We start from the raw sequence: 10,454 nt of genomic DNA, 5'->3' as shown, positions 1-10,454 counted from the left end.
AAAGTTTAGAGGTCGAATATTTCCCAGAGTCCCTAGCGCGGCCGTCCCACCCACGATATGGGGGTGAAGCTTCCGTCAAGAGCAAATTTGTGGAGGAATTTCTGAAGTTTGCGACAAAAATGCGCCCGTAAAGACGACCCACGCACCACACCTTGCCGATCAGGAGCCAACCTTTGCCCAAGGCCGATGAGACCGGTGATTTCCACGACGTTTTTCGGCGGTTGACCTGCGAAGTTCCACGACGCGGGTAAGCGATGGTGCTACTTTTTTAGGGGTCCGCTTCGAGAGAGTTTTGGGGCATGTTTGTCGTCTATCATGTTCTAATCAATACTTCAGATTTTGGAAAACAGTTGTGAGATCCGCTTTCTCTCAGTTAAACTCGTTTTATTACTTTACCAGCCCCAATATTTTCTCACTAAGCCATCTTAGAGCCAGGCCAGAGACAGTCGAGTTTCAGTGCTTTGCCCAAGCACGTCCCAGGACAGAGATGTAACTAAAAAAGGGTAGCCTGGTTTCCAGTCTATCGTGGTTAGGGCGGATTCTCTTCGGGGCTACAGGAGCTCTTCCCCGCGGTATGTTTTGCACGTCCCGAGTCCCAAGCGCGTAACACTCCCACCGGACGGCCAGTTGAGCTGGACGGGGGAAAACCGTCTGAGCCCCGAGGACAGCCGCCCTAACCACGATAGACTGGGCACCAGGCTAACTAGAGAGTTTTTAGGGCTGGGTTGTCTCTGCCACATCCGGATGGTTGGAGCCCGGGGACAGCCTAGCGCCAGCCAGGCCGACGGAGTGGGCTCGGTCCCCCGGGAATTCATTGTTTCATCATACCATAACAAAAATTCAACTGACGTCAAAACCCACATTTTCAAGTCAAACACGATGGCATGTTACGGCTTAGTGAATGAAAATGCAATAAAAAATAACGAGTCATCTCTTGTATGTAGATAATTAAGTTTAGTGATGAAACAGAATGCCTAATATTTTTTTATTTAATTGTTTTTCAGATTTTCTTGTCCATTTCTCACTCAGGACAAGAAAACAGAAAAATTATCCTGTAATTCACTGATATGAAAATTATTTAGTGATGAATACGAAATGAACTTTTGTTGTTTCTTCTTGTCCATTTGTCACCCAGGAAAGAATTAACACAAAATCATCCTGTAATTTACAGATATGCAAATTTTTTTGGTGACGAATATCTAATCTTCTTTCTTGTCCATGTCTCACCCAGGACGAGATAAAAGTCGTCCCATAATTTACTGATATGCAAATGATTTGCTGATGACTATCTAAATGTTTTGCTTTTGTTGTTGTTTCTTGTCCATTTCTCACCCAGGTGAACACAGGTGAACAGAAGACTGCATGATTAAGATGAGGGAATATAAAGTGGTGGTGCTGGGCAGCGGAGGAGTTGGGAAGAGCGCGCTGACCGTCCAGTTCGTGACCGGTCAGTTCATGGAAAAGTACGACCCCACCATCGAGGACTTCTACCGGAAGGAGATCGAAGTCGACGGGGCGCCATCTGTCCTGGAAATCTTAGACACGGCCGGAACGGAACAGTTCGCGTCCATGAGAGACTTGTATATCAAGAACGGACAAGGATTTTTATTGGTGTACAGCCTTACTAACTACCAAACGTTTCAGGACATCAAGCCAATCAGAGATCAGATTATAAGAGTGAAGGGGACGGAGAAAGTCCCGCTGGTATTGGTCGGGAACAAGGTCGACCTGGAGAGCGAACGTGAAGTGCCTACGTCAGAGGGGAAGGCCCTGGCGCAGAGTTGGGGCGTCCCGTTTCTGGAGACGTCGGCGAAAAGCAAACACAACGTGGACGACGTGTTCGCGGAGGTTGTCCGAGAAATGAACTTTGTGCAACTCCCAGACCAGAAGGATGCCTGCTGTACATGTGTTATAGTCTAACCAATACAGGTAGGCTTGTTTGTTTATTTGTGTGTTTTCTCGGCACCCATCTCAGTTTGTTAGTCTGAGAAAATAACTTTGTGCCATCCTAGACCATATTCCTGCTGTACATGTAATACAGTATTATAGTCTAACCAATACAGGTAGCAGCCAGGATGTCTTTCACTTTGTGGGTGAATGTGTAACCTTTCCAAATGGGAAAGAAATTACGGAAGGAAACCTGAATTGTGATTGGACATTTTTAGGAAGCTAACACCATCAATACAGATTTCCAAAAAGGGCCAGAGCTTACAGCCTTACACTAAGTTACAGCTGCTAGACTTGTAAAAATATTTGATTAGCAAAGCAGGAGAAACTGTACCAATGTCATCCAATATACAGTCAAACTTTGGTCTCAAAACATCTACCATGTACGCAGGTACAGTGTCAGCTTTCAGCATTCTATCCTGTTTAGTGTTTATGTTTGTATCCAACTATTGTCTGTTAACTGTTGTTGCATCCTCTTTTTCATGTCCTGTTTTGAAAACAATGCCAAGTCGGTTGTCAAGGATTACAATACCCCTGTCAGTACGTGGTATTCCGTTTCGATTACTTGTAATTCAGTTTGCTGTTTTCATTGTTATTATTTGTCAATAGCCAGTTGGCGCGACACTTAGGTACAATTATGCTCTTACTTTGTATTGTCTAGTGCTCTTAGGACCAGTGTGTAAACTGTATGTGTTAAGTAACGCTTACTGAATACAACACTGTAACCCATTTAATTCGTGGTAGCAAAATTTCATGGTCTGTGGAAAATGAACATAATCTTCACAGTGACAGCAAGTGCAGGGAGAGGGACAAAAGACAAATGATTTGATAATGGTAACTAATGTTATTAAAGTTCAGAGTTCAAAACTGACAGTGAAAACATCAGAAATTACAGTAACACATTCAGTGTTTTAGTCAGTATCCTTTGTTCTGCTGTTGACAGAATTTTGTCGTTCATGACATGATGGACTAAAATGATCATGTAAAGATTTGAAAAGAGATTTCAGTAAACTAAGCTTAGTCTACCAGCAAAATTTGCCTAGCAAAATGTAGAAAATACTAGTAGTTTTTTAGGGGGTCCAGGTTTCAAAATTTTCCAGGGTGAGCATGTTCCTGGACCTCCCTAGGATTGTCATGACTCCGAAAGCCAACATGATGTTACGTCAAACAAAATTGAGGTGACAGAAAACAATTGCAGGCTGGCTAGTAGAAAACTGATTACATTCTTACTCAGTACTTAACCTAACATAACAAAAGGAAGTTGTATCGAATCATACTGTAGACTCATTGTCTGGTGCATTTGGCCTCGTCATGTCCAAATTTGACAATGTACTGATTCCTGTCAACTTTTGAACCTCGCTAAGATGGCAACTGCGCTAATTAACCCAAAGTGCGAAGTGACACTTCTAAATTAAGCCCTTTCCTCTTGATGGTGATTGGCCCAATAATTCTCGGAGTTGGACTCGAGCCAGAGTGTTGGTATTGACTCTGTGATAAGCTCTTTGCCCTTGATGTATCGGAGGCTTAGCTGGCCAATGAAAACATCAATTTCAATTGGCCTTGCAGGGCTCAAAATACCAGGTACTTTTTTATCTGCATACCTGCACTGGTGTATCAATATAGAAAGCTCCTTAAATATTATTTGTACCAGACAAATGTTACCTGCACCAGTCCACTCAGAATTTAGGAAGTATGGATCATACAAGAAACTGTTCAGAAACCATTGCCGTATTATATGTCTTTTACATGTCACTGAAACTGTAGGTGGTCAATACGCACACAAAAATCCATATAGTACACCTATATACGTAGTGCTATACCTACTTACTAAGTTTGTAAGTATGGAATGGTGCAGGTAGACATCTGATCAGGTACTTGCACAGCTATAATTTTGCCTGTACTAACCTGCAATTTGGTTTTTCAAGGATAGCCCTGCATTCACCTGCACGGGAGGACCTTTTGATTGAATGAAGTTTCGTTACCTACAGTTCTGTGGTACACAGAGAACTATAATAGCTAGGTTCCAACCTATTGGGTCAATGCTAACTGGTTTTGTGCAAATTAAGACTTCAGTCTTGACTCTTGACACAAATTGAGACTTCAGTCTTGACTGAGCAATGATGGTCCCATGTGTGGAATAGTCCCCTGATAAAATAAGCCATGACCTTTGTGACCTCTGTGTTATTTCTGTAACTGACCTAGACGTTTGACACACCCTGTACTTGACTTTGGGCACCATTGCAACAAAGGGTAATGTTACATGTACGTGTGGATCTCAAAATCAAATTCGCATCACCTGTTCAAATTTTTTTAGCCCTGATGCCAGACCCACAGCACACTGGAAAGGCTCAAAGTTGTTCAATGTGCTGCACACTGGATAACTTTGGGCCTAGTCTAGTGTGCTCTGGGTCTGGCATCCAGGTAAAAATTTTTTGGCTTTAGTGTGATTTTGAACAGAAGGAAGAAACTGCTTGTATACTGTAATTCAGTAATGTTCGTGGTAGCAAAATTTTCACAGTGGTGGCTGGTACAGAAGAAAGAAAGTCACCAAATTACTTGTTTGTGGTAATGATAAGATTTATCTATCATTACACATATGCATATTCACCAAGTATTTTGAGCCCTGTACTGCAAAATAAAAACTGAAAGGTAAATGTATCTATAGTACTACATATACAGTGTACCACTGTTTTGCATGTCTTCTGTCTGGGAAAAATTACTGTATTACAGTGTATTACCTGTACTTCTTGGAAATGGTGTGTTTACATCTGGAAAATACAACATGTCCTGTTGTGACCACTAGCTCAGCTGGGTCTGACTCATTCAGGGATGGGTCTAGATGACAAGATAGCACCTCTGCCCTGGGGCAGGAGGAGTGACAAGACAGTGAGTGATGGGTGATGGACACACAGGGATGTAAATGTCATCACATTTGTGCCTTTGTGTCTCACAAAGACAGTTTCTGACCCACACACATTCATCAGTAGTTCTTTACAAATTGGATTGAATCATAAGAGATGTTCCCCATTCTGGAAGCATGAGTAGTCTGTTTTGGTACTGTTTGTACTTTTCTGACCTTTGAAAAATTTTACATCTGGAAAATCTTACAATTCTATAAAATTGTAAGGAGATTTTATGGTGATTTGTATGAAAAGAACTTCTGAAGAATTGGTTTGAGTTATAAGAAATATCATAAGCATTCTAGGAAGACGAGTAGCCTTTTGTTTTGGTCCCTGTTTTGGTTTTGATATTTTTCTGAAAAGTGAAAAATTCCATATTGTAAGTGTAATATGAGATTTTTTGTCTGGCACCCAGGCTAGCCCTGGAGCTCAGGAGCTAGCCCTGGCAACAGCCTGGCACCCAGGCTATACTGGTGATGTGAAACATCAATGATTCAGTGTTTCAGTCAGTATTTTAGCCACCTGTCCTACCAGTATACCATGTTGTTTCTCCCTACATAACCAGATGTGGTCTGCATACACACATTGACAGAAATCACCTCCCTTCAGCCACATAGAACAAGACACTCCTCTCAAATATTTACCCCCGTCTCTCTGCGACTTTTATTACTAGAACAGATGGGCCTCTCTTTTACAATGATGGCTTGTTCTGTGGGCTTTTAACTATGTAGAAAAAAGCAAAGGGCATTACTGTACAACACTATACAATATGTGTTGTTGTACTGTAAAACTTTTGCAGCTTGGTTTTATTTTCGTGGTGCATTCTCTATATATCATTTCTTGGCTGGGACATGATACAGTATACTATAGACCTTAAGTTAGTATTCACTTATTCTTATTATAAATTTTATTATCATCACAGAGTCATTTTTTCTGATAAAATGAGTTATACGTCTGTGGCAGCATAATTTGCTGTGAAAGATTTGCCAAAAGATGCTCTTATTGTACGTACCACTGTATCATGAAACAATAGTCAATAGTGTTAGGAGTAGAATGATTCATCTTTCCAGACTGAACATTTGTTAGTCTGTGAACCCATGCCAGCAGGCATGACTCTAAAAATTTCATGGCAGTCTGGAGAAGCTTGACACATTAATTATTGTTATAGCTAGAGCTGTGTACCGGTACGCAGTACCGATACTGTACCGGAAAAATTGATTAGGTACAGGTCCAAAATACCTAATCCCTCAGTACCGGTACTGTACCTAAACAATTTCACACCAATTTTATGCCTATTTGTGACCTCAAATGTTTAAATAGCTGGTTAACAATGGGTGCCTGTGTAAGGACAGTGTGTTCATGAAAACAAAAACATCTTAGTTTTGCCTATATTTTATCTGAGCATTCGCCATAAACAAAGAATAAACCTTAACTATCAAGTTTATTTATGTTTTTTTGTTATTGAAGGAGTTCAGAAGAGCATATAAATTGGTCGAATTGTTCAGGTACAGGTTCAGGTCCGGACCTGTACCTAAACCTGTGTACCTGTACCTGTACCTGTACCTAAAATTTGTTTAGGTACACAGCTCTAGTTATAGCCGATCAATTTTTCAAGGGACGCCAGATTTGGCCCTAACGAGGAGACTAATATCTTAATTATTGAAGGAACTGGATCGCATTTGGATGCAAGTGTGCCCTTCCTTTATAGATTTTTTTCTTAAAGGCATCTCATCCAATTTCAGGGAAGCAAAACTAGATTTTCAAAGTCAGTTTTCTGGTCTTTTATTGTAGTGAGTTGAATCAACCCTAGCCATAGAGTACTGATATTGGTGAAAAAATGTGCTGTCACTAGTACTGATGGCAAGACAGTTGCTTGTTTCATATCATACTATTTATAGGCTAGTTCTAGATCTTTATTGGTGGTACCTAAAAATAAAGGGACTCATCACTTAGCTCAAACACTTTAAGTATGAAATGAAGTAAAATGAGGTGTGAAATGACAGTAAATGTCAATAGCAGACAGATTTCTTCGTCCAAAATTTTTTTTGTTTTTCTGCCTTGAAATTACAATTCACTTAATATTGACCAAAAATTGGTTTGGAAATGAAAAACCTGAAATAAACTTTGGATACCTTTGAGACTGCAGCAAAATATTTATGTATTACTATTGCTATTAGCACACATTTTCCTCATCATAATTCAGTTACCAGCTGTGGTTACAACATTGTCACACATAATTTATCATACAAATACTGGTATTTTACAAAAATAATGTTGGTTTACTGGTATGGAAAATTGTTTCCCCAATTATATGCACATGTGCCTTTAAATCTTTCCATAGCTAGCAACAGTGACAAATCCCACTACACATTTTCTTGTGTTCATTTTTTTTCAACATTTTTGCCACAAATACATTATCGCAAATATGACTACTAATTATGACTACCGTATTACTACAGAATTCACTGCAGAATTGAAACCTTGGTTTCGCTCCTACTTCGAAACAAAACCACTTTCGAAACAAATGAATTTACAGTAATTAACCATAGGTCAGCCAAGCTCCCTGTACCCACCATATGCAGGGATCTCCCCAGAAATTTAGGACAGAATGGAGGAGGGTGCGAAATATCGGTAAATTTGACCAAAGAACCCTGGAAAAGGGTGTAAAAACACTAGTTTTGAAAATTAACAGGGTGGAGCTGAGATAAGGACTGGGTGGAGGAGCTCCACTGCTCCATTGTTTAGGGAGGTCCCTGCATATGTAAGTCTACTTTAGGGGGTTTTAGGTACTAGTACTAGCATGCTGAGTCAGAACATCTTCTATTCTTTGCTCATCTTGCCCTTGTTTGCAAAGACGTTACAACATGGCATTGGCCATACCAGGCTTGTGTGCCCTGTACACATATTGTCCAGTGTCCAGTGTTGGCCTGGACATGAGGACAAACTGGCCGGAGTTTGACCAGCCCATGTGTCGGTGGTGTGCGATGTGTGTGGAGCCCAGCCCACTGTTGTTGCAGTTGCTCCTCAGCTATTTGCAAACACGAAACTTGATCATGTCACGCTTGCTGCAAAAAATGCCGCCCCCCTCCCACCCCTGCTGTTGCTAAGGTATAATGTCTGTGCAGGGCTCGAAATCCTTTTTTTCTTGCAATATTACCTACACTGGTGGAGACAACATTGAAAATTACCTGTACCAGACAAGTTTTACTGTTATGTACTAGTATTCAGAATTTAGGAAGTATGAATCATACTAAGAACTCTTCAGGAACGATTAATCATTTTTTTCTTTTACACTTCATTCATAGGTGATAAACAGTTATTAATGCAGCAATTGGTTCTTGACTTTAAGGTTTTTTCGGACTTGAACCTTAACATTTTTACAAGTCCGGAACCGGTACACAGCACTATACATGTACTAAGAGTATATATTTCTATAAACCCAATACATGGTTTTATATACCCAATACATGGACCAGTACAGGTTAGGTACATGTAAACATCAAAAATATCTGCACAGCTCCAATTTCACTTGCACTAACTTGCATATATGCAGGTCCGATTTCAAGCCCTGTCAACTTGGTTCACATCTTTGCCTAGTTTGACCTTAACACATTGTCAGTATTAATGGACAATTTACTCTATTGCACCATAGATACCATCTAGACTTTTCTTGTTGTAAAAGACAGAAAGAGAGATGAAATATGGCACCATAGAAAGAAATGCCAGTAGTTACATTAACAGTAGTATGTCACCTGTGACCTTACAGAATGTATAATGCGAGCCATAGTTCCGTCAACCTAAATCAGGCCTAGGAAAAAAAATGTTGTGTTTCCGGTTACCCGACCGACCCTATGAAAACCCCCCCGACCCTAGCCTTTTTTGGGCCGACCAAAAATTTCGAGCGGCTAGCGGTCGGTTTTCAAAATTTTCAAAATTGGGGTTTTTATCCCCGATAAATGTGCTCGTCATTACAATTTTCTTCGGTCGGGCGGCGTGGATAGAGCGCTAATTGCACGGGTCGGGCCGCTATTCATAATTTCCATTGTTGGCACAATCCTGTGAATTGACGATGAATTGTCGATCTCGCCATGACGCCGCAAAGAAAACGTTGTCATTGGTAGAAAATCTGACACCCGCTGGCGTTTCACATCAAAATTTTCTGTAAACAACTCCGACTGTCTTTGTTTACATCGCGAAAGCTCACCGATACAAAGTAAAACTCCCGCCGGCCGGCCGCGCCCGACCACATGGTTGCGGCATGGCGCTAAGTTTTCGGCAGCTCGACGGAAAAATAATCCATCCCCAGAAGAAATGTTACGCATGAAAATAGCAACTACAACTTGTTTTCCTCGTTATATGAGTTTTTGAGGCCGTAAAATGTTTAAAACGGTTGAAATTTGCTCGAAAAAACGGCTCGAAAATTGACGGCGAGAAAGACAACATGGCCGACCTGTTTTCACAATAACAATGGTCAAAGGTCAAGATAGCATCCAAATGTATAGATACATGTAATAAGTACATATTACAGTGCTAAAACGATACTTTAAACGCATGAAAAATATTTTTTTCGGCTACAACTGAAATAAAAATTCACTTATATTTTAGTAAGGTTAATTTTCAAACATTACTGAGAAATTTTCCGAATTTATTGGTTTATTGTGTAATATTTTTGTTTCTATGTATGTGCGGTTGGATGCTGTCATTGTAAAGACCCTTTACATACTGGGAGAATCAGATGAGATATTAGAGATTATCACGCTTAGTACCGTGACCCGAGTGTCTCTCAAAAATTGTTTTTGAGTGGAGTTTATAAACATGATCACATTTTTATTTGTTCAGCTGTGTCAATATGTGATTTGTTTGAGAAATAGGATTTGGTTTAGTGTTTAATATATTAATGTCAGTTAACATCTTTGGAATAAATTGCTCCAAGTTCCAGGTAGTAAATACATGTACATTTTGTATCATGTATTTTTCACTTGTTGAACTTGTGGAAGCACCGTTGGCCCCCAGTTAGGGGTCATCCGGGGAACCTATGCCCAATTTTTTAAAATTAAGGGTGATAATAGAATTTTTTTTGAACATGAGGATAATTAAATACAGATCTTGAACCTTTCTACTGCCTTATACATCTGCAGTTGTACAGAAAATGTAGAACTGAAGTTGCAGGAAATGACCTCCATTTGTGTTTGGAAAAGACAAAATGCGGAGGGGGGGGGAAACCCCTCCAGACCTCCCCTTCGCACCCTCCTCCACCCTGCTCTGAATTTCTGGGGAGATCCCTGTATATACAAACTCTTTTGTTGAAGAATTTTACGATCTGTTTTGTACTGCCCAATTTTCTGTGTAGTACAAACAGATCATACGTTCATTGTCCCGGCTTTGAACTAAAAAAAAAAAAAAAGGGAATCCCTACCTACCGACCCTAATTTTTTCTGGACTGTAATAGGAAACACAACATTTATTTTGTTAGGCCTCACCAGTGGACTGTTTTATTCTAGCTTTTAGACTTTGCGTGAAACATGCCGAGAGTTATGAAAACTGACCAGCAGAATTGGCAGATGTCGACACAGGAGTTGTTCAAAGGTCTGAACCGTTGAGTTATCA

At 40.3% G+C, this 10,454-nt stretch overlaps 1 protein-coding gene across 2 annotated transcripts in view; it reads left to right on the top strand.

The window, feature by feature from the left end:
• Positions 1-5: 5 nt before the first annotated feature.
• Positions 6-10,454, top strand: part of LOC109477813 (ras-related protein Rap-2c-like) — a 31,720-nt gene continuing 21,271 nt past the window's right edge. The window contains exons 1-2 of one of the 2 annotated variants that reach the window (XR_002140692.1): positions 6-247; positions 1,337-2,063. Coding sequence is in view for 1 of the 2 variants with exons in the window: in XM_019779218.1 (XP_019634777.1) it covers positions 1,363-1,920 (558 nt within the window). In the remaining variant the exon portion in view is untranslated. The remainder of the gene's footprint in view (positions 248-1,336; positions 2,064-10,454) is intronic. The other variant, XM_019779218.1, reaches the window with a different exon arrangement.

Source organism: Branchiostoma belcheri, unplaced genomic scaffold (genome assembly GCF_001625305.1).
Source record: "Branchiostoma belcheri isolate BF01 breed outbred unplaced genomic scaffold, Haploidv18h27 scaffold41, whole genome shotgun sequence".
NCBI classification, from domain to species: Eukaryota; Metazoa; Chordata; class Leptocardii; order Amphioxiformes; family Branchiostomatidae; genus Branchiostoma; species Branchiostoma belcheri.
The sequence above is the reverse complement of the archived record's forward strand: the minus strand, read 5'-3'. Positions and strand labels throughout refer to the sequence as shown.